The sequence below is a fragment of the Buteo buteo genome, chromosome 23 (assembly GCF_964188355.1).
Source record: "Buteo buteo chromosome 23, bButBut1.hap1.1, whole genome shotgun sequence".
In the NCBI taxonomy this organism is placed as follows: domain Eukaryota; kingdom Metazoa; phylum Chordata; class Aves; order Accipitriformes; family Accipitridae; genus Buteo; species Buteo buteo.
Window position 1 is genome coordinate 20,899,877 of NC_134193.1, and position 27,928 is coordinate 20,927,804.

Sequence of the window (27,928 nt, forward strand, 5' to 3'; positions counted from 1 at the left end):
CTTACTTAGCTATATGTGAAAGCTTAAAGCTTGGCATAATATGAGAATTTTCACTGTGAACAATCTATGTATATGTATGTTTGTTCATTTTTAATGCAGGAACTAGAAAAATGTGATGCCAACCACTACATCATTTTGTTCCGTGATGCTGGCTGCCAGTTTAGAGCACTTTATTGCTACTATCCTGACACTGAAGAAATCTACAAGCTGACTGGAACAGGGCCAAAGAGCATCACCAAGAAAATGATTGACAAACTTTATAAGTACAGTTCGGACAGAAAACAGTTTAATGTGATTCCAGCCAAAACCATGTCTGTCAGTGTGGATGCTCTTACTATTCATAACCACTTGTGGCAAGCCAAGCGACCTGCAGTGCCAAAGAAGACTCAGACTCGTAAATGACACTGAGTTCTTGGGGAGAAGATTGCTGAACAGGATTGCATCAAAAGAAGACATGTTTACCATTTTCCTCCAGTTTGGTATGAAATGTGCAGACCCATAAACATTTTTTAAGAAGCTTCTAAACAGAAACTGTGGATGCAAGTTACTAAGAATGAAGGAACATTGCCAGTGTTTTTTTTATTGATAAATCTGCTGTTACACCCAATGCTAACTACTGTGGCTTTCAACTGATGAGGGACTGTGCATGTAGCAAGATCTTTAACAAGTGGATTTCCTTTTACTTGAAGCTATTCATCGGTACAAATTGGGAATAATTTAGTTCTGTTTCCTCTCCGCCTCATTCTCTCCTTTTTCCTGTCATTCTTAAAGTTGGCAAGCTCCAAACTTCAGTAGAAGGATTGAACAGATCTTGGGTGAAGTGTTTTGGGTTTGGTTTGGTTTGGTTTTTTAAACAGTCTTTAGGGAAATCTTCCTTTCAGACTTTTTTTTGAGGAACTGTTTAATACATCAAATTGTTGTACTGTATCTACTGCCAACGTAAGTCCAGCTCTCAGATTTCTGAAAAAAGCCCCAACTTGTGCTGCTCAGAACAGAGTTTACTTGCAGTATCTGTTTAGGATAAGCATTGCAAGGATTGCAAAAGCCAGTCTTTTTTTAAAAAAATTGTTCGCAAATTTAAGGATTTCTGGAATACAATCATGAAGAGGCATACAGGTGCTACTAGTTGGAATATGCCCGACTGAAACTTAAGGCAAGCTGAATGGAGCACAGTTATTACTGATCTGAGTTTCAGGTAGTGTCCTAAAGATTTGTTTGCTTTAATAAAGATGGATTCTGGTAGGTATAGAACATTTCCACTCTGAGCACGCTACTCCTGTACGACGGTGCACTTAATGATCACAAATTTTAATGTTTTTATTACATCATGAAATGTAATACTACTTTCTTTGTCCTGTCTTTATTCTGAATGAGCAGCATGCTCTAAAATGAAGAGTGTGTTATGTTTTTTTTATTTTGGGTGATATATTAATATATATTGATTTGTTTTTCTCATGTAAAAGCAATTTTTAAACAGAGACATTTGCATTTGTTTCAAAAGCCCAAATAAGTCGAATGGCTTGGATTTCTTTTCATGTTGAAATATTAAATCTTGAGTTATGACCTTAAAAGTCTTTGTGTTTCAGCAGATTAAATTTTTGTCTGTGGTAACAGGGTATATTTGCAGTTCAGTTCCATTTTTTTAATATTCCCATTTCTCATTTTTGGCCCTGGCTAGACTTCTGAGTAGGTTGCTGTAGCTATTAGCTAATTTAATCTGCTAACGAGCGCCTGCTACATCCGGTTTGACACTACTACCTGAGGGTTATGTAGGCTTATAACTTTGGTTTGCACATGTTTACTTTTATTTGAAGTGTTACTTGAATATGTATCTCGTAAGTGCAAAAGGCACTACACCATGCTAGAGATGAACTGAGCTCTAAAATACAATACAGTGTAATTATTAAACTTTGAGAATAATGGAAGTTACAGAGAGTTATGTACATAAGGGGAAAATAGGGTACGTAATAAATAAAGTGCTAACTAGGTAGAGCAAAGTGAAGGTCTTCCATTGCGGTCTCTCCATTTTTTTTCCCCTTCCAGTACTCCTTGACTAGGCTGCTGCAACTTTGTAAATTATGTTAGATAGTTTGCTGCTTGTAAATAATTAAAGGCTTTATGGTTTCTAAAGTGCTAAGTATTAAACACCGTCATGAGTGTAACTTTTGTTACCATGCTTTTCATGCTTGTGCTTTATTTCTCACTGTTTGATATTATATACCATATTTATTTTATGAAACACTGAAATTTAATAAAAATCATTAACTGATTTCCTTTTTATTTCATGTGGACTTTTGTTGTTGTGACACTTCATACCCTCAAAGAACTAATATGCTTTAAAGATGTGCTATTCTATGTTTAGTTGTGCTCTTAGAAAGTTTCATCTGTAAGTAGCCATAATAACTTTATGACAAGAGCTTAGTTCTCCTGACCCTGATTACAATGTGCAAGAATTTGACCAAAAGGCTTTCAGAAAATTGGAAAGTAATTTAACCGTGTCTTTAAGGATTTATGTCATCAGTCTTCAGACTTGAATCTGGCTGGTGCATCTTCTTTGATCTTTGTATTCAGTTAGTGATGGAATTTTGGAAGCACCAAGAGAATTTAATTTGTTGGGCTTTTCAGTATTAACTTGCTTGTGATTTGTCAAGACAAGTTGCTTCTAGAATTTAGATATAAGTTGGTTGTTTAAGCTTCATAATTAATCCATATTGGTTGCACAGAACTGAAATTTGCATTCTCAAAACTATAGACTTTTCCAGTGCAGAAATAATTTTCTGTGACTGCAATAAATTTTTCAAAGATAGTCCTTGTTTGTAGAGATTAAAAAAAAAAAAAAAAATCAGCGATTCTAGTGATTTGTACTTTTCTGTATTTCATTCAGGCTGAGATATCACTGCCCATAGAGAGGACTGGAATAAAAGGCGGCAATGGCACCTTCAGTGTCCTCCTGGATCTCATTGCGCTAGATCAGGTCCTTATTTTTCCTGCTGCAATGTGGCTTCGTTTGCTACTGGAAACAGTAGGAGGTGACATCTGTTTGGAGAGGGAGAGGAGGCTGGGAGTTCTTCATCTGTAGGCAGCATGTAGTCCAAAATCCCAAGCTGAGAATCACAGAGGAAGTAGGGGAGTAAGTCATTTTCTAAGAGATTAAATTCTCTGGAAAACTAACATCCTTGAGTTCTAGTTATCAAAAAAAACCATTAATCTCAAATACCTTGGCAAGCAATATGGTGTATTAATTTAGTCTGGAAACAGGATGAGAGAGAGATGCTTGTTTGTAAGAACATAACATAGAATTTTGGGGCAAATGTGCAGAGGAATGTGGGAAAACTGTACCTGTGTGTAGGCAAATACAGACAGTGTTTTGTAGAAGAGAGAATAATTCTTTTTATTAAACAGGTTTTGTATAAGCCAAAATGTCAACTTAAATGTGTTTGCTGCTTGGTGTCAGCCCAGGGTAAAATGTGGTTGTAGGACCGTGACTACATATCTTTAACTCTGTTTTTTGCGTTAAGTTTATCAAATTCTGAATACATAGGATTTTTAACCGTGGTTTTAGTGACATCATGTTTAATGCTTCACTGCCAGTGACTGAAAATCATTCTGTGTGTGAATAGTTAGATGACCTGTACACTGATAACTGTCGTGGAAGAATGGTGCCAACACCTTATTTGCTGATGTCACTTCTTCTAAAAATCACTGCTTAGAATATGAAATTTTGTCTTTTCCACAGCTATTTGAGAGTACCGTGTAAATACCCTCACAACTGAAATGCGTGGAAAGTTATTGGTTATTTCAGTAGTATGGTACTATGCTGTGTGTCTGGGTGCCTCCTCTAGATAAATAGAAGTAATTTGTCAACCTGCAGCTTAAGCTGTTTGTTTAGTTTGTTTTTCACTAGGATTAATTGGAGCCAGGGTTGTTCCCTCTTAGCCATGTAAAAGCAAGCAGAACTGGCTTTGGCTAAAAAAACCCTCCAGCTGCTCACAGAGGTTCTTCTTGTGGTTCCTGGGAGTTTGGGCAGGAGGAGAGAGTGGAAGCTTTAGGTACAGCTACAGTATCAGCTTTTCCTACTGACTATAGAAGGGAAGTAGGCTGTGATAGCTGTCTAAAAACAAGTGATATTTCTTTTTTTTTTTTTTTCCCCACTGGATTTTCTGAAGATATACCTAAGCCGAACAATCTGTAAGCCTTTTGTAGCACTCCCTGGAAATGGACCATAGCAGTCTCGCTGTGTTTGCTCTGAGCTAGAGAATTAGTTTCCCATATAGAGTAGTATGAAAGTAGATCTGTCTTTGACCTCTCTCGATTTCTTACTAGTTTCTTACACATAATAAACGCAAGAATGTACATCTTTAAAGTGCTTTTAAATGCAAATTCTTTTTCTCAAACTTTCATACATCAGTCTGTTGTGTATTTACACGTGCTGTCTGCATTTGTAGTTAACGTGTCTTTGTCTTATTTTCATCATGCTCTCTGGCAGAGTAAGAGTTCAAGCAAGAATAATCTGAGTCTAGAAAATACTATTTTGAAAACCTTAATACAGTTCAACTCTCTATGCTGGGCTGTTTAGAATGGTTGAGTGTGCAAAAAAAAAAAATCTTGACTTTTCTTCCCACTACACTGGAGAGTTAAGAGCGTTGAAACTGGTGATCTCTTTGGATTTTTCACTTACTACAACCAATGGTTTGGGACTATAGTACAGAGTAAGACTAACATGAATGAGTTCTTAGGACTGGAATTTTCCATTCCTTTAGCTTTTTTCCCCACAAGTCTTCAGGACTGATCACTAGAGGCAGTGTCAGAACACTCAAAAGCCCCTCCTTTTGTTGTTTGTTTGGTTTTGTTTGTTTTTTCTAAATATAGCATCAAACAAGATGTGTCATCTTTGCTCTGAACTGACTGTCCTTGGAATTTGATATCTTGCACTTTCTGACAGCAGATCACACCTGGGGTTTTTCTTCAGTTGTACATTAGTATAGCCAGTCTTTATGGTTGTGTATTACGCTATTATCCATGTTATGCTTATCCAATTAAATAACTTTCAGTTAATTAGGATTTTAAATTTAATTCATTTTAAGCAGTTCAGTGAGATGCAAGTGGCTGCATTCTGGTGTGACTGAGGATGGCAGTGGTGGGGATAAGTCACAGGGTACGATTTCTGTAGCAGGTTTTGTGGTTAGGATGCCAAACGGTAGCTGAATTCTAAGACTTTGGGTGAGGCTGGTTTTTTCTCCAAGGACACCACTCCAGAAAGTGACATGCAAAGAAGATTTTTGAGATTGTTTTTTGTACCCATTTTTATTGCTATGTTACATATGCAGAACTGGAGAAACCTGTGAAGTATTTTGTGGGGAGGTGTTTTGTGTGTGCTTCTCATAAGTGAAAACTTTTATATAATATTCTTCAGGACAGTTTGAAATTGAGATATTCATGTGGTCTACTTGAGTATATTTTTTAGATGTCTGAAATACATCTTTCAACACATCAAAGCAAAAAAAAAATCAAATTATTGTCATCACTTACATTGATCAGATGTTCTATTGTTTAATTACATATATGAAGACTGAGTATTAAAAATGAGAGAAAAAGTTTGCTTCATCTTAGCTCTGTAATTTTTTTTGGTGTTACATGTGTATTATGATATACTTAAAATTTCCATGGATGGTGAATCTGATCATGGATTTAGCTTTAATATGTTGTTGCAGCAACCAAGAAACATTGGTGTGACACATCCTAAGAGGTTCTTCACAGGTAATCATGAGCGGTCACAGTATGAAGACACATTTAATCCACCTCTGTCATGTGCTTCAGAAACTAAGAGAAGAAAACAGTGAATCTTTACTTGTTTTTTGCCACGAGGGTATGACATGCGTTGTTACAGTCCTTTTTCTCACACAAATTGTCAGGACAAATATACCAGAATTACAGGAGGAACTTTCACATCATGAAATGTAAGTATATTGCTCACATTGCATTTAAAACTTTGCAATTAACTTGAGATCGCCATTCCGACAATGGACTACTATTAGCATGTGGTAAGTAAAAAATATTTAGGTTCTCTTTTTTTTTTTTTAATTTTGTTTGGATACATTACTGATATAAAATTATTATATAAGCAAAATATTTCCCTTATGGTTCTGAGCCTTCTGTTTGCAGGTATATTAAGGCTTATTTTGGTTTTAGGGGTTTTGAAGATCTCAACAGTGTGTGTATGAAAAGGTGTATTCTTGCTCTTCTGTTCCAAGTGGTAAGTTAAACTCTTGTTTTAAAAATTAAACCAAACTTGTATCAAAAATACCATTCCTACCACTTAAGCTTTCTTAAATATGAATATGTTATTTGTTTAATCTTGGTTTGGTCTGTTAGGGTGACCATTAGTTAGTTGTCGGTAATTTGGGGATTTTTTGTGTGTGTGCATAAAAGAATTGAAGACTGTAACTACAGTGTTCTGCAGAGTTAGCCAATGTCTAAGTTCTTTGCAGTAGACTACATTAATCCATGTTAATATAACAGTTATTTTAAAGACCTTTCTTATAATTCTGGTCTATATTTAACCATTTGTTTAGTACTTATATTAGAATTGGAAAAATTTTGCTATTAAAAATAAGCTTATGTGTTGGTAACAAGAGCTTAATTTTTCACATTCATGTTCACGTTTCACAATCCAGCTAGAACATCTTTAATCTCCTCACAGTTTTAAATTCTGGTGTATGAAAAGAAATTATCTGTCTGTATTCATGCAAGCATTTCTTTGCCTTCTTCCCTAGATTTCCCAGGAGCCTGGCCTTGGCTATGCCTGTTGCAACCAGGACTGGAGTTACGGATTCTACAGCCTTCAGCAGCCCCGTTTGCAGCCTGTCACAAGCCTCCCTCTAGCAAAGAGCAGCGTCGCAAGAACTGACCCTGGAGCCTTCTCTCCCTCCAGAACCCCGACAAAGTGTATCAAAACAACTCGACGACAATTTCTGCTTCGTAGCTTTCCAAACCCGACTGATCAGAAAATTGTTTGGTGTCCTAATATTGTTCAGGAAGTGAGACCCAATGTGTTACCCAGTTTCCCTAACCTGACCACGCTGAATTTAGCCAGCAATAAGATTGCAGGTGAAAGTCTGAAGCATTTATCAAAGCTAACTTTGATTTATCTGTCCAGTAATACCTACTTTATCAAGAAATGTGTTCAGTGGGATATCTCCCAACAGTGAAACTACAGTCCGAGGAACTGTTCATGTCATCTTCAGGATTTTGGATTTTTTCTGCTAGATAGTGAATAGTGCAAGTTCAGTTTTCTGAAATAAATAGGAAACATCAGATAATGAAAATTCACAAAATAAGAGTTTAAGCAGTGCTATAAAATGTCCTGTATGATCTGAACACTAAAGATTTGGGTATTGTAGAGAGTCTGACTTAATTTATGATTTTCTGTGTTAATGCCTTATATCATTTTAAGTGATTTCTGATTATGTACTGAGTATTAAGGATGGCAGTATATTCTAGGTACTGTATTATAGATCTACTTCGTTACTAGGTGTATTGCCTGGGATAATACTGAAGAGTAAGACAAGTATGTGCCTGAGCTTATACTGTAAAAAGCATAGCAAAATGCCTGTTTCTTCTCTTTTGTTTTACATTGACAGTTTGACTGTCAAAAGTCCATAATATGAAGTCATCCAAGGAAAACTCCTGTTGTAACTGTGGGCCTTCATGTGAAAGAAATGGAATGTCTCTTCTGGATGAAGGTCAAATTAACTGAAAAGATTACCTAATTAAAATGCTGCACCTTTTTTTCAGTTCATAAATGATCCCAAGCCTTATTGATTAGCTATTCTTGTCCCCCAGACAGAAAATTACTCAATGTTTGGATAGAATATGTGACAAAAATAAGCTAGTATTTCAGTAGTTGAACTATATTAAATACAGTCCATGTGGCAAAAGGATAAACTCCAGAAATTTAAAGACTCATTATGATAGAAATATGAACTAAAAATTGAGTTAACTTTAGTCTATTCCTCTTTTACTTTGCAGGATTGAGTCTTTCCGTACACTTCACGTGGCAGATTATACTGTGTTAGTTATCTAAAGCATATTTAGACATTTAAGTGATAGATTTTTCTAGTGATATGCTTTCTGGTTTCACAGAGCTGCTGAATGCTTCCCTCCTGGAAAAGGCTCTAGTTGTAGCATCTCAAAGCCCCCCAGCAGTGAAAGGAAAGGCTCTTGGGAACATTGCTGACTTTCAGCTGTCCTCAGTGAGGTGCTATCTGCTCGGGCGTGTTTCCTTGAAGGTTTAGTACCTTATTTCATATTGTGCTTTTCAAAACATGTTTTGTGACAGCAAGGACAGCTGTGATATTTTATGTACCTTCCTTCATTCCCCAGCCTGCCTTTTCAGTGGAATGCCAGTGTGCATTTTTGCAACATTTCTGTTGCAAAATTACAGGATGGATTTATTTGTTTGTCTGTGCTAAATATAAATCTACTTTCAAATTACATCTTGGTACTGAAATACTGTCATAGTTTTCTGATACATCCTTCTGAACTTGTTCAAAAATAACATATATTTATTATAGTGTGTGTGTGGGAAACTCTGGGGAAAGCATCTTAAACTGATGTGTGCAGCGGGGATGATTAAATATTCAATATACAGCATTTGTTAAAATTCAAATGAGGCACTTGGAAGAACGGTTTGAAGCATACAAAACCATGGCATTACATGGAAATCTTACCAAAGAAAAAGCTGCTTTTGAATGTATCTCTTTCAGGGAATAACTATAAAAACTGAATTTACAGCAAAATAAAAAAATCCTTCACGGTTTTGGTTTCCTTTTTGTTTCCCAGCCACTTCAATAACATTCTCTTTTTTTTTTTTTTTTTTCCTTCTAATGTATATTTTATTGTCTAGATTTTGAAGTTTTCAGTTTGGAAGTTAATTTTTCTCAACTGGGGCAAAGTTTTAAATGAATTTTTGGTCGTTTTGTGGTATTATTTCCTCCTCTTTTACTGCTTCTCTTGCTGTGGAAGATGAAGCAAGATAAAAAGCAGGTACAACCAGGTAAAGAACCTACTGCTGAGAAGCAACAAAGCTCTCTTGGCATGGTGACAAAGCAACTGAGAAACAGGATCTGGTGACAGTTACACAACGGTAAAGTGAGCTGCGACCCTGGAAATCGTAACACAGAATGGTTGGGGTTTGTTGAGAAATGAAGGTAGGTAGGGGAGATCTCACAGCCAGGGATCTGTAAGTGGAAACCGGAGGCAACCAAAACCAAGCCCACTTAAGAAACGCAGAGTACTGCGATGCCGCGGGCATGTGGACAAGCTTTCACAACTTCCCTAGAAAGAGCACCATCAATAATAATGATTTTTTTTAACCAACTACAGCAAATGCAGAGAGGTGGAAAAACAACCGAGTTTTGTGTTGTAGCTAATGAACCACATAACAGCTTCTATTTACCTGTAGTAATAATACGGAGTATTAAATCCTGGCTCAACATCAGTAAAAAAAAAAAAAAAAAAAAAATGTTCAGTTAAATAGCCACAAATGTTAATGCATTTGTTGAATCATAGAAAATAAGGATTAAATAAATGAATTAAATGACCTTTAAATACAATGTTGGAGTTGTACTGTTACTGTAACACAACAGCAAAGCTAACATGCCCTTTCTACATTCATGCACAAAAAGTTTTGAAAGCTGATGTTAAAAAAACCCAGTTTCTATGTGTCCCAGCTTTGGGAGAGGACTTTGGCATGCTTGCCAAAGAAGCCACATCTTGCCATGGATTTTAAAATAAAAGTTTGCTTCCCCTCCCCCCCCCCCCCCCCAAAAAAAAAGAGAAGACAGCAGTCTACTGTTGCTGCATGCAGCTCTTTTATTTTCATTTGTCTTTACAGAAATGTGAAGCATCTTCACAATAATTGTACAAAACCATCTGCAGTTGGCTGGCTGCAGTGCAGCCCAGCAGAACATGTCACAAAATTGGGTCTCGGAGAGGAAAGGTGGGAGTTTTATCTGCTGTTGCTGATAAAAATCCATGCATGAGCTGACCTTGAGAGATGACTGGTCTCACTCAGGGGAAATAAAAATCCCATGTTCTGTATAGATTGAAGTAAAAAGGGGTATAACAGGAAATAAATATACTCTAACATTTGTTTTAATATTTGATTTTACTTTAATGCATGATATACGGATTTAGTCCATATTTAGCATATGAAACCATTAGTGGACATGTAACATGCGATGGAGCCGTTTGCTAGTAAACCTGAAAATGCCGCAGCCGTCCTCGTTTCTGCGTTCCCCCAGGGCCTGTCATGTCTTTGCTTTAGAACACAACTGTTTCCTTCAGAAAATCCTATTTTTCTAAGTTTACTCTCAGCAGCTGGAAGCAATAGCAATTGTTTTCCTCTCCCCATGGGAAGTGCAGGACAGGGGTTGTACCAGGCAGCTCTGGGAGAAAGTCCTCCGTTATGCACCCCTCCAAGACAGCCCTTTTATAAGCAGAAACAACTCTTCTTGATGCATCAACATTTCCAGGACCATTACAAAAATAAAATACCTTTGTTTTTACATTAGTATTGTAACTGAGTCTAAAGAATTAGAAAAATTAAACGTTTGCTCTTAGACTTGCATTGACCACAGGTAAGTAAGTATCTACAGTATTTATTTCAACATCCCATTAGAATGTCTGCTATAAATTTACACCATAGAAAGAATGTATGTAAAACGCGTGTGGTTTATACACGTAGCTTTCTCTTTAAATACATACATTTATACATTAAACAAACAGAAGCATTGTCAAAATGCAGTAATATTGAGGGTTGTTATTTCAATAGTTTTACAAACCACATGTAGTCTACACTTCTTTTGGTATGTGGGTTTCCTCTTACGTTAATTATCTCCTCGATGAAGGGTCAATAAGACTGGCGAGCGCCCAGCGAGGAAGGAGAGGTACCTAAAGCTGAGCTCCTGCCGTGGCACCCGATGTCTTTGCAGCCTGCGGGGCCGCTGGCACGAGGACCCTTCCCTCTCGGCAGCACTTGGCTAACCGGGATGCTCAGCGCTGTGTCATTTGGCACATCCCATCAGTCAAATAAAAAAAAAAAAATTAAAACTTACGTTCTGAGTAGTTAAACACGTGCAGGTAATCACGTCATCCACATGGCTTGGGTTTTTTTGAACCTGTAATACTGCTTTGTTCCACTCTCCCATGAAAGCTAGGTGGGGATTGGAAAATGATCTGGCTGAAATCTAGACAATTAAATATATTAACACGTGAAGAGGCATTTCTGGAGTTATCTCAGCATCTTGAGGCTTTAAGTTAACACAGACCCGACATGTGCTTTTGTACTTCAACCGCGCTCACTTTTTAGCCTACAACAACTTTTTTTTTCTTTTAAATGATATTTTTGGCATGCTAAGTTACCAACAGAAATAAATAAAACAACATGTATCTGCCTTAACCGAATAGAAAAAAAATTATTAATAAAAAAAAAACCCACAACCCAAAACAACCCAAAAAAGCATCAGAGCCAGTTCTGTTTGTGTCCACACCTAAGTGTAGCCAAAGGGTCGGGCTGGGCTCATTGCCTTTACCTGCGGTTCCTCTCCGAGCCCGTGACGTACCGTCAGCTGATGGTGCCCAGTGCAGGTCACCCAGGGCCTCGTGGCCAGCACATTGGGAAAAAATAGCAATTAAAAAAAATTTAAAAAAAATAAAAAAGACTGACCCCAAACCCCATCCAGGCCCAGAAGGTCTTTCTCACCTTCTCAAGGCAATGCCACCCCTATGCGGGTCCTACCGCCACCCAGGGCATCCCCGTTTCTCACCCACACGTTTCTCTCCCATTGCTGCTTTCCCACAGGGCGGGCAGCACATCCCCATGGGCTGGGGCTGCCCCAGGACATCTCACCAACTGCTTAAAACTGCAATTTTAAACAGGGTTTTTTGGGTTTGGTTTTTGGTTGGTTTTTTTTTTTTGTAAACAACTTTTATTGAGGGTGTCATGGGGAACGAACGGCGAATGTTAATGGCAATAAACCATTCAGCTGGCAGCAAGTCCGGGGATGGCTGATGGGATTTCATGGTGATGTTGTGCTTTACAGGCTTCTTGTTTTTAAAAAAAAAAAATCACATTGGAGTTTTAATATATGAATGTAAAAGTATATAAAGTTAACAACTCGGTTATTCACTTGGCAATCAAATAAAACCTTTACACATCAACGTTGTAAAGTGTGCAAAAATAGATGGAAAATACATCTTGTGTTTCTGCTATCGAAAGGTCTCTACGGGTCGACCGGTGCAGACCGAAAGCGCTTGGCCAGCGTACGCGATGCGGCGGTGTAGGCTTTAACGCTGCTCTGTACATTCATGCACCTCTGCTGCAGGCGAAGCCGCTGGGACGCGCGGTTCTGCTGGGTTACAAAGTCGAGCGAGGACGGGAGGAGCTGCCAGGGTGCCCGCGGTGGGCACGGGGTGGGGGGGGCCCGGGCAGAACCCGCTGCCTTTAATGGTGTCACTGGTCCGTGACCCAGGGGAGGGGAAGGGGTTGAAGCCACGTCCAGGCTGCGCTAGCCGGGGGGGTGTCGGACCCCAAACTGCCCCGGGAAGGAGGGGAAGGGGCTGAGCCGAGACGCCGACCCACAACACCCAAAGGTGCGTGTCCCCCGCCAGCCTGCCCCATCCCGCTCCCCTCCCCGGTACAGGGACCCCCAAGTCCCTCGTGTGTGTCCCCCCCGGTCAGCCCCGACAGCAGCAGCAACGGGGGACGAGCTCGGCGGGGGACGCAAACCCAGGGGCACGGGTGACAAGAGGCATTGCCGCAGGGACGGCGCGGCTTTCGGTCCCCTGGGTTTGGTGCGGTTTGGTTTGGAGATGTCAAAATGCACCGGAGGCACCGGAGGGGGCTGCACCGCCCCGTCCCACCCTGTCCCGCCTCGTCCCACCTTGTTCCATCCGTCCATCCCGCGGCCACCGGCGAGTCCTTCCCTGCCTCCCGGCGCAGCTCCGAGCGCTCCTCGCATCGACGTCCGTAACAGAAAACCAAGAGAGGATGAAGAACATGAGTTGAGTGAAAAAGCAGAAGTTTGGGTACCCCGGGGGATACCTGGCGAAGGGCGAGGAGGAGGAGGAGGAGGGTTTTGGCGCAGTTTTGCTCTTGTATCGACAAGCCCCATCAAATGCAAACAACGTGCATCATCTGGGGGCAATATTAAACACAGTCCTCCTGCTCGCGCAGGGTCAGTTGTCATCTGGCCTCAGCCACGTCCCACCAGCACCAGCGAAAACTTTCTCACTAGTTGCGGTATTCGTATAAAAAGTTAAAAGCCACGGGGCGTACGACGGCCGGCTGTCGGTCTGTCCGGCTGTCCCGTCCCTCCAGGGGGGGTCCCGGCATCCCTTCGGCGGCGCAAAGCCCGGCCGGGCATCGCCTTCCCCCGGGGCAACGGGCACCCGCGGGCGGCAGCAGCCTTCCCCTCCGGCTGGCCGTCCTCTTCTTCTTCACCGCCTCTCCCCGGAGCCCAGCGGCCCCCGGCAAGGGCGTGGGGGTGCGGGGGGGGGCTGCTCACAGCTGGGTCTCGTCGCGCGTTTCGGGGTTGCAGGAGCCCAGCTTGTTGCTGCAGCTGCTCTTGCGGCTGTGGCCATCGTTGGCCACGTGGGCCAGCGGGTCGGAGCGGATCAGGTACCTGCGGGGGACAGCACGGTTACGCCAATGGGACCCCCCCCCTCCATTCCCCCAGTTCCCCAATGGCAGGAGGGAGCTGTGCAACCCCTAAATTGGGGTCTGGCCCATCCTCGAGGGCAGGACCTGCGGGGATGCCCCACAGCGTTTTGCTGGGAGCTGCTGCTCGGGGCGGGAAGGCAGCTGTTAAAATAATTCGGAGTTATTTCTGCGGGTGCTGCACAGCGGCAAAAGGCAAGGGAAAACCTCCATGCATCCAGGTCGGAGCAGTGATGAGCGAAGCTGGGGCTGGGGCAATTTGGGTGCTGCTCAGGGACATGGGGAGGGGAAACAGCCTGGGAAGGAGGCAAAACCCACTGGGTTTTACGAGAAATCACGGCAAGAAATGCAAGGGGGTCAGCCCACGGCGCTGGGGCAGGTCTGGGGGCACGGGGAGCCCTCCTGCCTGGGGGGAAGCCCACAGGGGAGTGGGGGGGGGCAGCACCTACACAATGTCGTTGAGCTCCAGCCGTGTGTCCGGGGGAGGATTGATCAGGACGTAGGACAAGGTGTTCTGGTGGTCGTTCATCTCATCTGCGAGAGGAGGGGAAAGGGCTGGTGAGGGATGCCCCGACAGACGCCCCAACAGACACCCCGACAGATAGCCCGGCGGCCCTCCCTCCCTCCCGCAGCCCCCCTGCAGCATCCCCGAGCAGCTGGCTCCGAGAAGTCACGGCTCGTCCCCAAGGACAGCAAATGGGTCCCTTCACTGGGGGAGGCCGGGGGCGATGGCGTTGCCACCGAGAGAGCACCGAGAATATCACTGCCACCTCCCTCCGCGCCTCCCCAGCCGCTCCCCCCGCCCGGCACGGCCCAGGGGCTTGGCAGACGTAACTCTTCAAAGTCCCCGCTCCCCTCCCGAAAAAAAGGAAGATGTCTTACCTTGGTTTAGTGCAAAAAAAAGGGAACAGATTAGTCTTGCCACGTTAGGTATAGCGCAACGACTCCAACCACTGGGTCAGGGCAGCCAAACCCCCCCCGGGCCGCTCGAACGCTCTGCCCGCTTGTCCCCTGCTTGAATTACTTAATTTAGCATCATCCAGCAACAGGATTTAGTTCAAAGATTGCTTCTTTCTCCTGCCGAAGGGAAACCGCCTCCGTGGAGTTTCAGAGCCATCGATGCCATTCGGGGACAGCTCTAAACTACGGTGACCTCCCGGGGGTCTCGGGGCCACCAAGAGCAGCACCCATGGGTGCTGCGCAGGGCGAACGGGCGGCCTCGAGGCCGGGGGGGGGGCCCTGCGCTTTCCGAAATAGCTGAGAACAAGATCATGGGTGAAATGAATGGGGGTGCAAGGCTGCGGGCGGCCGGGGAGGGGGGTGGAAGCTGCGACAAATAACACCATTTACAGACTGAGTAACTGGGTGCGGATGGACAGGATGGAGAGGGGATGGACAGACGGACGCCAGGGGCAGCGTGATGAGCGCGGCGGGACACCAGCTCGCTGCAAGGCTCGTCACTGGGACGCCTCTCCGGGCTACTAGAAAGGCTCCTCTGAGCAGCACCAGTGTGCACCAGATGTTCGCCCATCTCGGCCGAATGGAGCTCGGTCTGGTGGGCAGCAGGACCAGGGACCGGCCACTGGGACAGGCGTTAGCTCCGGGCTGGGGGCTGCTCCCTGCGACCTGTCCTGCCGTTCCCACCATCCCATCCCTACTGTCCCCCTGCCCCAGCCACAATCTGGAGCGGATCCCCCGGTCAAAAGCTGCCCTGCCACACGGCGGGACACAGGCTGAGTCTCCTGCCATAACAGCACCCATGGGTGCGCGATCACCCCAGGCACGGGGGCGGTGGCCAAGCCAGCCCGTGGGCAAGGAGTACACTTCTCTTCAGCCTCGGGACTGGGGCGAAACCTCTGAAGCGGGGCTTTTCTCGAGTTGTAAGCAGAGCCACAGAAGCTCAAGCCGCCGCAGCCACCAGAGATGCAAACAGGTCCTGCCCCGGGCTGCCTTTGCCACGCGTTTGGTCCGGATGAGCCCCAGAGCATCCCCGCGGCTGGACCACGCCGGTACTGCACACAGCGGCGCTTGCAGGGGGGGCACGAGACCCTTATTTTGCTGCTCAGACACCTCCCTGGCACCTCTGAGGCCACAGAAGGTGCCGCAGGCAGGGGATGACTGGGGAGGTGCCGTGCGGGACCCCCCCCGAACTGGGTCGGGGTGCCCAGCCCCAGGTACCGGCCGGTCCCTCGAGGAGTTGGAGAGCTTCGGCCATCCCAGTGCTCAGCCTTACAGCGAGGAGGGGACAGGGGGTGGCAATGCTGGGGCACAGGAGGCACACGGACCCTGGGACCCGACGGGAGACACGGGGTTTGCCATGACGGGGGAGGCGGGGAAGGGCCCTGGTTCGTGGCAGGTTTCCCTGCTCCATGGAAGCACCTTTTCCTGACCCCCCATGCAGCCGAGCCAGGCACTGCTAAACCCACCAAGTATATTGCCATATCGTCCCCTGCGGCACAGCGGCAGGGCTCAGCCCAGCGGCACCCTCCAGCGATATTTTTTTTTTTTTTTTTGGCGGGGGGGATGGTGGTGGGAGCCAGCGCTGAGCTCCAGCTCCCGCACCCACGCAGCCCCCCGGCAGCGATGCCGCCACGTCGGACGGTCACCCGTGGGTTCTCCTGGTTTAGCGGGCAGCTGGGCCGAATTAACGGTGCTGGGCCCCTCCGCGGCAGGAGACGGGCTCTCGCTCAGCCCCAGCTCTTCTGCGGGAAGGGGGGGAGATACCAGCGGGGTCTGAGCTCTGCCCAGCACCCGCCGCCCAGCTGGCAATATACTCTGCTGGCGTGGGGCTTCCATGAGCCCCAGCTGGGGCTGCTTCTCTGATGAAGGACACAGTTTATAGGAAAATGCCAACTTTTCACCTTAAGCATGGACTAGTGAAGCCTAAAATACAGCTAGGTCGGGCTACCGCTAACCTCTAGGCTGCTGCGGTAAAAAGGGGCCTTTCCAGGGCACTTTACACCACTGCGTAAAGGTGTAAATGATGCAATAACCCTGCAGACGCCAACGAGGTGCCCTGGGGTGTCTGCAGCACGGGTGGCACCCGCGGCTGCTGCTGCTGCTGCTGCCTCGCGCCCAGCCCAGCAACCCCCCCGTTAGAAAACAGGGTCTGCTGACGCTTGAGAGTCGTCCAGGAACGCAAACCAGGGATTGCAAAGGGCTTTCCAAGCGCTGCCTTGCCGCTGAGCTGCGGCCGACCCACGTGCGGTCAAGAGGCGAAGGGGCCGGTGCAGGAGCTCCAGCATCTCATCGCAGCACACACCGGCAGCTCCGCTGCGCTCGTGTCCCCCCTCCGCAAATCCCCTCCTGGAACTGCCACTGGCTTTACAGACCAAAACCAACTTACAGAGCAATGGAGGGAGGGTTTCTTTTAAGGACAGCCGAGGGCTGCGATTTCCCTGTAAGTATTCAACTGGAAAAGGGTCCCTGAGGTTTTTATCTCCATGACTTACAGAGCCCTGTGTTTGCACCGCCGTTGCAGGACGGGCTTTTGTTTTCCAAGGCCACCCAACAAATTAGTGCTTGAAAGGCTCGGGTATCTAAGGTGAAAACCGGCAAGGGTGTGGTTTGGGCTTAGCTGGCATGATCTTGTTGTACGCTGCACGCCGTGAGTCACGCGGGACTCCCAGGGAAAGGGAATTACCTTGCAAATATCCCAGGTTTACCCGATTCATCACATCACTGGCTGTTAAATTTGCTACATCCTCTACAGAACATACAGGGAAAGGCACAGACATAAACAGAGAGAGAGAGAGAGGTCAGCAAGCCATGATTCGGCAAATATCAGAGACGAGCTCCTGCACTGCAGCAATAAAATGAGCAAAAGAAAAAAGGAAAGGGGGAGAAGGCAGAGCAACGTGTCCTTCCAAAACGCCACAGGTGTCCAGACACTGACGGTGACACACGGTGACAACGCACAGTCCCAGCACGGCCGGTCGCAGACGTGCCGCAGGGGCTAGGGAGCTGCTGGTCCCCCCGCCGTGCCCAGCGCCCTGGTCCAGCGTCTCCTGACGGGAGACGGGTCCTGCACCCCCCGCTGCCTCTTTACTTGCCAGAGCTCCCTCGGTTTGCTCCAGCCAAAATTTGCCGGATCGGCCAGGAGAAGGATGCAAACTCTGATGCTAACCCAGCCAACGGCGCCCCGAGCATCCCGGCGGGGCTGGTTGCGGGGTGGCCCGTCGGGATCCTCAACCGAGGCCGTACAGGCAGGGAAGCTGCCTTTGCTTTAACCTCTGCCAGTGTTTGCAGGGGATGCCGCGCCACGGCCTGCCCTCCGCAGCACCCGCTGCTGCAGATCTTGCTTTGGGTGCGTGGGCTGTGCTCTGCGTGCACCCTGTTCCCCAGCTTCCTACGCCCAGCAGCTGGGTAAACCAGCTTTTTTAAGGCGGTGCATGCCATCAGCCACGCTCCGGACCCTGCAACAGAGCTGCAGGGAGCTGGAAGTCCCCCAGAAAAAGCAGCAGAAACTTTTAGGACTAGTAAAGTGGGGAAAAAAAGAGATGAGGGGATGCACGGCTGCAAGCCCTCGCCTGGCATGCCCTGTGCCCCTTCTGTCCTGCTGCAAGCCAGCTCTCCTGCCTCCCTCCCCTCCACTCCAAACCCTCCTGCGCTGCATTTCTTTACATTTTCTCCTCCTCTTCCACGCGCCTGAAGGGCTGCGAGGGAGAAGCCAAGATGGGAGAGGAGGAATCCCCCCTCTGCCTCCTGAAATCAGCCCCCGTCCCCGCTGGGGCACGGTGTGCGGGCAGGGGCTGGCACGGGATGGACGGACACTCTTCGAGGATGGAGCAAACAGGCAGCAGCACAAGATGGCTTAAAAGAAAGGAAAAAAAAAACCACAACCAAACCAAACAAACCGAGGAAGCTGTGGGCTACAGACTTTGTCATAACCACGGGGTGGGGAATCATCCGGGGGGGACACAGACGCCAGCACCGACGGGACGGGCGGGTGAGAAGCTTCACGAGAAATGCGGCTGCACGGAGGGACCCCGAGCGCTGCGGACGCCCCGGGGCCGTGCGGGTTCATCACAGCCAGACACCGGTTTCACACGCAATGAAGCAAACCACTCAGCCCTGTAGCTACCGAAGTGTTTTCCATGGAAGAGTTTTATGAAGGATAAAAGTCTATAACAAGAGGGGTCTCCGCCAGCTGATGGGGCTTCACCTCTCCCTGCCGCACTAGGGGGGCTCTCGGGCAGACGGGTTTTGCTGACTTGGAGTCAGCGTGTCCTGAACCACCGTTTCTGCACGGCCAGAAAGCTGGGGGGGGGCAAGCGGGGCATGGCACCCAAAGGCTGCACGGCGGTGCTCAGTCCAGCTGCAGGCAGAAGGGTGAGTTACTCTGCCGCTACAAACTCCTGCCTGGGCCCATCCCAGAGCCCCGAAACAGGGGCGGCTGCCTGCAGTCGGCTGGGGGGGGTGGCAGGCGAGGGGGCTCTGCGCTGCGGGACCCCAGCCTTGAATGCGCTCATCTGCAGAAGCACAAGCAAGCCGGGGAATGAGGTGCTGCTCGGATCCGGACCCGGCAGCACCTGCGGGGTTAGGCTCAGCTTGGGGTTAGGCTTGGCATGGGGTTAGGCTCGGCTTGGGGTTAGGCTTGGCATGGGGTTAGGCTCGGCTTGGGGTTAGGCTCGGCTTGGGGTTAGGCTCAGCTTGGGGTTAGGCTCGGCTTGGGGTTAGGCTCAGCTTGGGGTTAGGCTCGGCATGGGGTTAGGCTCCGCTTGGGGTTAGGCTCGGCACAGGGTTACCTGAGGAGCCCATGAGCAGGATGCACCACCGCAGAGAAGCGCAACCGAACGGCACTTACCGTACCCGGTGGTGGGCAAGCCCAGGTGCTTCATACGGTTTTTGACAAGCTCAGAAAGCTCCTGCCTCTCGGAGCGCCGGTACAAGCTGAGGCGCTGCTGGCTGATCCACTCGGCCGTCTTGCTGGAGTGCTTGTTGCCCTTCCTGCTCAGCCGGCGTGCCCACTGCATGCTCTTGCGTCGCAGCAGCGGGTGCTCGGACTGGTCGCTGGAGCACGAGTTCCTGTGGTGGCTGGTCTTGATGCCCCAGTGCTCCTTGACGTCCTTTGTGTCCTCGCAGTCCTCGACGTTGATTGAGATCTGTGACTGGAAGCCCAGCAGGTCACGGGCGGAGGGAACCCCAAAAGAGCCTGTCCTGTCCCTGGTGGGGTGGGATCTCTCCCATGGGATGGGATCCTTTCTCTGACCCACGCGCGCTCTCCCGGCACACCATCTCCGTACTGCTAAAACTACCTGGCCGGCAGATTTGGGATAAGCACTGTCGAGTGGAGACTAATGGGCGCCTGACATCTCTGCCACGATTATGTCTGGGCTGCCCAAGGGACAGCCGTGCCCTCGTCTCCTCTTTCATCTTACCGCAGATGTGCTGCCGCATCTCCGATACAGCAATCCCCGCTGGTGAGCAGGAATTTATTAATAAAGCAGTTTAAAGCATCTCTAAGAAAGGGGTGGATTGCATTTAATTAATGTCAACTTTCAGCTCCCTGTAGCTGCTTCCTACAAAGCTGAAAACGGAAGGTATTTAAAACAGAGCCTGGCTCACTCCCCTGCTCTTATCCCAGTTAATTATACTTCAGGGCGCCAAGGACTTTTGTATTCCCGGACTGCCGAGGCTCAGCCGGCATCACCCTTCCACGGGGACAGGCAGCGCCGTGCCGTGATGCCCGACACCCCCCTCGAGCGCCCGGCGGCTGGATGCGAGCGGCACTCACCTGCGCTCTGATGTCGTGGGGCTGCAGCGCGGGAAAAGGAAGGAAAATAAAGTGTCAGCCCGGCAAACGGGCAGCTCTGCTGTACCACATCCCCCCCGCTCCCTGGGGACTGGGTGCCACGCAGCACTGCGGAGCTGTGCCAAGAAAATGCCCCCCGCTTGCCCACAGCCAGGCTGCTGCCCGCAGAGACGGGCATTTACACCGACCCAGCTTACCCGGCTGGGGAACCAGGACCCCACGACCGTAACGCAGATGCAGGGCCGCTAACGAAGCGAAGGCAGAGCTTCCCCTCCCCTCGCTCCTCCCCACCGCTGCTGCAACCAGGTCCGAGGGGCCTCACGGACCCGGCCGGCCTCATGGACCACATCTCTGCTGGGCAGTGATGCTCGGCTGGGACCACCAGCAGCCCCTTCCCGGCACACGCCATCACCGTGCCCCCACCTCGGAGGTTGCGAACATGTGCGACTCCGTCCTGTAAATCCCGATGGGAATCTCCGCACTGGAGGAACAGAGCTTCTGGAAGAGGCGGCCATATGTCCGGATCCAGAGGTCATCTTCGGTGATCTTCATCTGAGCAACAGAGGACAAACGTCAACCACCCTGCGCCGTGCAGAGCCCACTGAGGAGCACCTCGGGGCTGGTCCCGCGCTTCACACCGGCTCATCCGTGTCAATCCCAAAAGCGAGCCGGACTCCACAAAAAAGACCAGGGGCAATTTCCGACCTCAGGTTTCAGACCAGGGACTTTGGGCAGCTGGCAGCTCTTGGGCTTTTGGTAGCGCTGAGGTTCCCCACACACGATGGAGGGCAGCGATGACCTGGCAAAGTTCCCCAGAAGAGGGGAACCCTCCACCCCCCGTGCGCAGAGTGACAGATCCCACCAGATCCACGATAACTTGGCCCGATGGTTTGAACCCGGAGGGACTTGGCACCTACCGCACAGAGGTAGCCGGAGCCCGGCGTGGTGTCGAGGCCCAGAAGCAACCGAGTGATGGTGATCATGTAGTCCTTCACGAACGACTAGAGGGAGACATTTGGGCAGGAAGCCGGAGAAAAGGTTTGCTCAGTTATTCATCGGGAGACGCAAAGGGGTGGCCGCAGCTGCAGGGATGCATTACCCAGAGCCTGTCGGGCTCTCACCTGGTAGAGCAGCGTGTCCAACATGCTGATGCTGAAGACCCTCCCGGCTGCGAAGGGCAGCCGGAACATGAAGGCCAGGTTGGAGCCATTCTCTCGCTCTTTCTGGAAGAGGAAGGGGAGACGTGAGCACCCACAGGCAAACGGCGTTGGCAGGGGCTTGTTCACGTCCTTCCAGGGCATTTAGCAAAAAAAAACCACTCAACTTCCCACGCACAGAAACTAGAAGACTCATGAAAATGGGAGGACACCAGCGTAGTGTTTCTGGTGGGTGTGCCAGGAGGGAACCAGGGCAGCATCCTTACACTGGGTGAAAGAGGGGTTTTTTTTCTCCATGGAAATGTGTGAGAGATGGTTGGGGTTTTTTGACATGGGCTGGATAGGGCCCTTTCACATGTCCCAGTGTCTGGTTCAGGGGTATTTTCTCCCTTGTCAGAAGATCTGTCTCAGCACAGTGACTCCACTGCCCCCCTTCCTTACTGCAACCACAGCATTAAACCCGGTTCAGAGATCTAGTGTGCCCAGCACAGCACTAGGCAAAGCAGCACAAACTCCAGCCACCTATATGTAGAAGGAGGTAGCTAGTCCAAAGATCAACTGCCCACTTATTTGTTTGCTGCAGGTTATCTCGGGTAGATGCACACTAACTATGGTAGCTGCAGCATCCAGGAGAGCACAGAACCTTGAGGAGCTCAAATGTAGTCACTCTCAGCGCTGACTTCCCAGGCCCCACATGCAGGGGAAGACCTTCTCTTACCTTTTCTAGCTTGGAAAGGGCAAGAGAGTAACTGTCCTTTGCTCTGAACTGCATAAACCTCATGTTGGAGGGGTGGGTCAGCTCTGTGATAATGCTGAGGCTGGGGAAGAGCCTGCAATGGAAAGAGACCTGTTGTCCTGCAGCTCACTCAGAAGCGAGAGCACTCCCTGCATTTAAAGGCTGAGGAAGACCAAAACCATCCCCGTGCCTGTCTGAGGTCAGAAATAGCTGATTAGATGCTGTTTCCTAGAGCGAGCCCAACTGCAGATGTGTCCCACCACCCCAGCCACCGGCACCCTTCCCGGTCTTGTCTCCGCAGAGGTAAGTGGCCACGATGGAGCCGGGGCAGTGGTGACCCCTCACCTGAACATGGTCTGGACGTTGACAATTGTCTTTGCATCCGCCATGTAGTCCTCCTCGGCGCTCATCGTGCTCTCCTTGTCCACAACCACCAGGTTGTCGGCATAGATGATGCCGCACTGCAGCAAGCTGTCCAGGCTGGGCAGTTCCCAAAGAGAAGAGCGCAGGGTCAGCCCTTGGAAACGACACAGGGAAGCAGCACGCTGCAATACGCAGCGCTACAGCAAGCCCAGGCTGCTCCCAACCACCAGTTCTTCACCTGCTCCCATCTACTGGGGGGGGCTGACAACCCAAGAAGCCAACGGTGGGCTCAGCTCTACGCTACCAACCCTGGGGCTTCTCATGGGATGACCCAAAAGTCTGGGCTGGGGTAAATGCAACACATTTAGGCACCATAAGTAACAACAGCTACACGCGGAAACCTACTTGTCGATCGTGCCTTCCATGTAGTAAACCATGGGGAAACAACAGATGGCTTCCAGAAAGTGGTGCTCGGGCCTGGAGGAAGAGCAACAGAGCACAAAGTGATTCACCAAGTCCATGGGGCAAAGATGGACACAAAACCCACACAGGAGTCCCCAGGGCCAACATCAGCCGAAGGACCCAACAGCGGCACTGCCATTCCTCCACGCTCCCATCCCCAGAGGACGAGATGCCCACGAAAACATAGAGGAGGGCTCGGTGCGATGGAAAACATCCACGGAAAAGTACTTGCTTGTTGTCCAGCAGCAACACGATTGGGTTCAATTCTTTGCGGGACCGATAGTACGCACGAAGGGGGACAATGAAGTTATAGAGTCCATTCCCAGCCGTCTCTGCCGAAACGATAATCAGTTTGTTCTTAAAGCCGTAGGCTTTGGCGTCTTCAAAGCTGTTGTGCTTGCAGCCCTGTGCGGGGAAAGCAGCGCAGGGACTCAGCGTGCAGCTCTCGGCCGCCCACCCGCCCACCCACGGAGCCGTCCCGCTCCTGGGGGGCTGCAGCCCCCAGGCAGCCCCATCGTACCTTGTCCAGCCTCAGGCAGCAGAATGGGGCTTTCTCGGGTAAAAGGTGGCACAGAGTCGGGGAGCTCCCAATGTAGGGAGAGTTCGGTGGGTAGCCTTTCACGTACCTGCAGCAGAGAGAAAATCCAGCAGCGTGAGGACATGGGGAGAGCTTTCCACGTATACAACACTCAGGCGTAGGAAAAACATTTAATAGCAGCAGCCCGGGATTCAAGCACATCACTGTCAAATGCTTTGCAAAACTCTCCTGCAGCAGCTGGAAATTTTCCAAAATACACATATCTTGGAATTATTTTTGCTATGCAAAGGGTCATGAGATTCTAAATATGCAGTGTTCCCAGCACGGGTGGAAAAGGCAGCAGATAGGACCATTAAGCCCAGTTGAAGGGAGACATGGCAGTGACCTCCAGGAGAGGAGGGCAATGCTGAGCCATATAAAGAAGCAAGAAAACTCATTGTCCATTTTTAGAGGTTGTTTTGGTGAACAGATATTTAAAAAATCACCACTTGTATTTTTGATGGAACCAGAAGCAGAAATTTTCATTTAAACAGCAGCTAAAAGTGGACATGAATTAAAAGCCAATTTGTGAGAGTTTGCAGATTCTCAGTAAACTCCCCACGTTGCTATGACAGCATCCAAACAGGCAACCAGTAAAGCAAGTGCTTATCTGGCTGTCATAAGCTAACAACCAGCTTTAAAGCTGGAGTAAATATCTATTTTGTATTTTTTTACTTATGTGCAATAGAGAATAGGATCCTCTTCACGTCGGTGAGTGAAGGGAGGCGAGAGGACTGGTGGAACAACCTGCCCATCCCCAGCAGCATCTGCCTCGGTGCAACTTCGCTGATACCCAGAGAAGACTTCTCCAAAGCAGCCCAAACGGCTGACGGCCAAGCGGTGATTGCCCGTGTTACAGACGTTCACGTGCTCGAGCAAAAGCTGAGAGGGGCTGAGCCTGAGCATCCCTCAGGCACCACCGAACGCCCATCACTGACAACGGTCCCCGTCTCTGAAACGAGGGACGGCTCGACCGAAGGCGGGCGACTCACTCCACAACCGCCGACCCCTCCTCGTCCGACTGCGTCATCTCGTCTTCCGACTGGTCGCTGAGCAGGTCGCAGGGCAGCAGGGACGAGGTGTCGGCCAGCTCAAGGACGGGCGCGATGCTGGGCCGGCGGTTGCCGGAGCCGTTCTCCGCCGGCAGCGCCAGCTTGCTGCTGTTAGCGGGGCGGCACTCCGTGTTTTGCAGGTCCATGGCTACTGTACCTGGACACGGTGGGGAGGGAAGCACAGCAAACACGCTCTAAGGAGGTGAAGAGAGCTGCGTCGGCAAAGCATCACGCCCTTGAGCCCTGCAAGGGGACCAGGTGGAGCACGCAGGGCCGTGCATCCCGCCTGTTAAATACAACCCAGATGAAGCTAAACCGTTCGTGGGCACAGGGAGTGCAGGCAAAGCACCCACCAGCGACCTCCGCCTGGGCATTGCTGCGTGGAGCATCTCCCTGGGGGCACGGCTCAGCTGCTCCCACGGTGGGTGCAGGCTGCTGGCCCCGGGGACTGTCACCCTCTCTGTCACCCAGCTGTGGTCACCTCCGTTGCGCAGGTTGAACCACTTGCCCACCTGCTGCGCATTGAACCTGCAAAACCTGGCTTTATGGTAGCTTTTATTATTCTGATGTATCTCGGAGATGACAACCCTCCAGCCTAACCCCTACCTGCGGGCTCTGGGAGACACCACCCAGGTTAGGAACAAGCTGATGCCACCGTGTCTGTCCCTCGCTGGGACGCTGCCCTCCCCAGGGACACCCCTTCGCCCCGATGGTCCTCAAGCCCCCAAGGAGAGGCAGGCGGGCAGCCCCCAACGCAGCGCAACACCCTCATCCACCTCCTGCATCCCTCTTGATCAGCTCCAGATTTTTCACTTGGGACAAGAAAGGCCTCCCCATCCTGTCCTCCAGCAGCTTCCAAAAAAACCAAACATTCACCAAGTATTGACCAGGGCCACCGAGTCACCATCACAAACCCCCGCCAAGGCTCTCATCTGAGTCTTGGCCAAACAGTGATTTGTAGATGGGCAGGAACGCAGGGAGCTTCCCAGCAAGCAAAGCCCAGATGCTGGGCTCTCCGGGCACCGCTGCCCTGCTTGCACTCGCGCAATTTCTCTCCCTCTCGTTACTCTTTGCCAAACTCTTTGCCAAAGGTCCCTCTGCGAAGCAGTCACGTAACGAGAACACTGACAAATGCTGTTCAGCAAAGTGCTTTGCAGCTTGCTGGGAGATAATCTATGCAAATTGCTGCTCATGAGTACAAACGCATAGATTATTTGCCTGAAATATAATCTGCTCGTGCAGCGCAGCCTCCCCAAAACTTGCTCTCCCCAGATACAAGCTGGAAGTAATGACTCATGGTATTTTTAATTTGCAAAAATGCACTGCTCGCTGCAGAGCAAACTACGCTCTTCATCAGGTTGTGAATCATAAACATGATTTAGTATGCGGCCAATGGCATTTATTATTCCAGCCAGGGCTTGGGGGATTTATGCAAATACTGTTAATGATAATGGACATCACGAGCTTTAATAATGATATTTGAGCTTGCTGAGAGCACCCAGGGTGCAAGGAACAGTGTGCATTTTACTGGTGAGGTGACCAGGACAGGGGATGGAAATGGATTTTCAGTGGCTTCAGCAAAACCCAGGTGGGGGGCATGGCTAGGAGTCTGCAAAAAGCAAAATAAACCCAAAGCCGGGGAAGGAAACAAAGTCAAACCTGGGGAAGGAGACGGAGCGGTGCGTGCAGGCTCCTGCCCCCCCTTGCCGGGGAGCCCCGCCGTCCCCCCGCCCCGCCGAGGCCCCGCCGACTCACCCATGCTGGCGATGATGCTGTGCACGGGCAGGCGGGATGGGCCGTCGTAGGTGCCTCTCCTCGCAAAGCCCTTCTTCTTCTGCTTCTCCTCCTGCTTGAAAATGAAGGCGGAGTTCTCCTCCTTGGTGATGTTGATGTAGAAGCAGGTGTCGGACGCTGCCATGATGTGCCGCGGGCCGGGGTTCAGGAGGATGCTCTTGTTCTCCTCCCTCCGGATGCCAATCAGGCAGACGCCGTACCTGCGCCGGGAGCACGACGTGGGCATTCACAGCTGGAGAAAAGCCCCTTCGGGACTTTGTCCCTGCACAAAGGACCTCGCAGCTCCCTCCGGCCCCGACTCCCCAGGGATGCAGACTGGCAGATAAGCCTTGCCCACCCCTGCCCATCGCCCCCCCGCCGCCCTCACTTCTTGTGCGCGTGGAAGGCGGCGTAGGTGAAGCTCTTCCCCTCGTACTCCATGAAGAACTTGCTGTCGCCCATCCTGATGTGGTAGACCTCGTTGCCCGAGCAGCGCCCGTACATTCGCTGCCACTGCTCCGGGGACTCCTGGCCCTCCCTGCAATGACAGCAGCAGCGTGCCGGGATGGAACCCCCGGTGCTGGGATGGGACCCCCCCCATGGTGCCAGGATGGGACCCCCTGGTGCTGGCACAGACCCCGGCACGCCAGCCAGCTCCCGGGGCAGAGCCGCACAGTGGGAGTGTTACTAAGCGCTGAAACTGCCATTTAGCCCAACAGCGGTGAAATTACAGCGACGTGTCTCCACGAGCTGTCCGTGTTTGCACGCTGAGGACGAGCTCATTTTCATTTCTGATTTTAAGTGCCTTTTTATTTAACAAGGGCTCCCGGGGGGGCTGCAGAGCCTGTGTTGGCAAACAGCTCTGAGCATGGGGCAAGACTCATCTGGCAATGATGTTTCATAACTCTTCTGATGGCACTTTACCCCAAATTCAGGCATTTCTGACTGGCCAAGGAGCGCAGGACCCACACCACCGCTTTACTGGGCTGGCAGAGCTCCTTCCAGCTGTGCCCTATATAAACCCACCAAGCAGCCTGCAGGGTCCGACCTTGCAGGGGCTGTGAATTAACCTTCCCACCAGCGGGACCATGCCAGTATAAAGACGACATTTTTTTATTCCCAGTGTCCGGAAAGGTGGTGTTGGCCAGCCCATCTGCCCTCGTACGTTCCCCCTACAATATTGGCTTTTGCTCCCAACCTGGCTGGGGGTCCCAGGTCCCGCTGTGCTCCTCCAGACCCACCCCAGACCCCCACCCTCTGCCCCTGGGTGCAGACCCCCGGGTCCTGCCGTCCCTCCACGCTCAGGCTGGGACAGCGGAGGCAAGGGCAGGGGC

At 49.7% G+C, this 27,928-nt stretch overlaps 2 protein-coding genes across 2 annotated transcripts in view; one reads left to right on the top strand and one right to left on the bottom strand.

Annotated features, from left to right (window-relative positions):
- CAMSAP1 (calmodulin regulated spectrin associated protein 1) overlaps positions 1 to 2,270 on the top strand; it is a 28,762-nt gene extending 26,492 nt beyond the window's left edge. The window contains exon 18 of the mRNA XM_075054663.1: positions 100 to 2,270. Within this exon, the coding sequence (XP_074910764.1) occupies positions 100 to 402 (303 nt within the window). The 3' untranslated portion in view covers positions 403 to 2,270. The remainder of the gene's footprint in view (positions 1 to 99) is intronic.
- Positions 2,271 to 9,856: 7,586 nt separating this feature from the next.
- The window catches only part of KCNT1 (potassium sodium-activated channel subfamily T member 1), a 33,494-nt gene continuing 15,422 nt past the window's right edge, over positions 9,857 to 27,928 (bottom strand). The window contains exons 16-31 of the mRNA XM_075055121.1: positions 26,983 to 27,132; positions 26,577 to 26,815; positions 24,762 to 24,978; positions 23,713 to 23,818; positions 23,425 to 23,597; positions 23,136 to 23,207; positions 22,713 to 22,847; positions 22,350 to 22,461; positions 21,596 to 21,697; positions 21,392 to 21,475; positions 20,898 to 21,026; positions 20,457 to 20,477; positions 19,527 to 19,830; positions 17,364 to 17,426; positions 14,170 to 14,254; positions 9,857 to 13,685 (exon numbers count right to left, since the gene is read on the bottom strand). Coding sequence (XP_074911222.1) covers positions 13,565 to 13,685; positions 14,170 to 14,254; positions 17,364 to 17,426; positions 19,527 to 19,830; positions 20,457 to 20,477; positions 20,898 to 21,026; positions 21,392 to 21,475; positions 21,596 to 21,697; positions 22,350 to 22,461; positions 22,713 to 22,847; positions 23,136 to 23,207; positions 23,425 to 23,597; positions 23,713 to 23,818; positions 24,762 to 24,978; positions 26,577 to 26,815; positions 26,983 to 27,132 — 2,113 coding nt within the window. The 3' untranslated portion in view covers positions 9,857 to 13,564. The remainder of the gene's footprint in view (positions 13,686 to 14,169; positions 14,255 to 17,363; positions 17,427 to 19,526; positions 19,831 to 20,456; positions 20,478 to 20,897; positions 21,027 to 21,391; positions 21,476 to 21,595; positions 21,698 to 22,349; positions 22,462 to 22,712; positions 22,848 to 23,135; positions 23,208 to 23,424; positions 23,598 to 23,712; positions 23,819 to 24,761; positions 24,979 to 26,576; positions 26,816 to 26,982; positions 27,133 to 27,928) is intronic.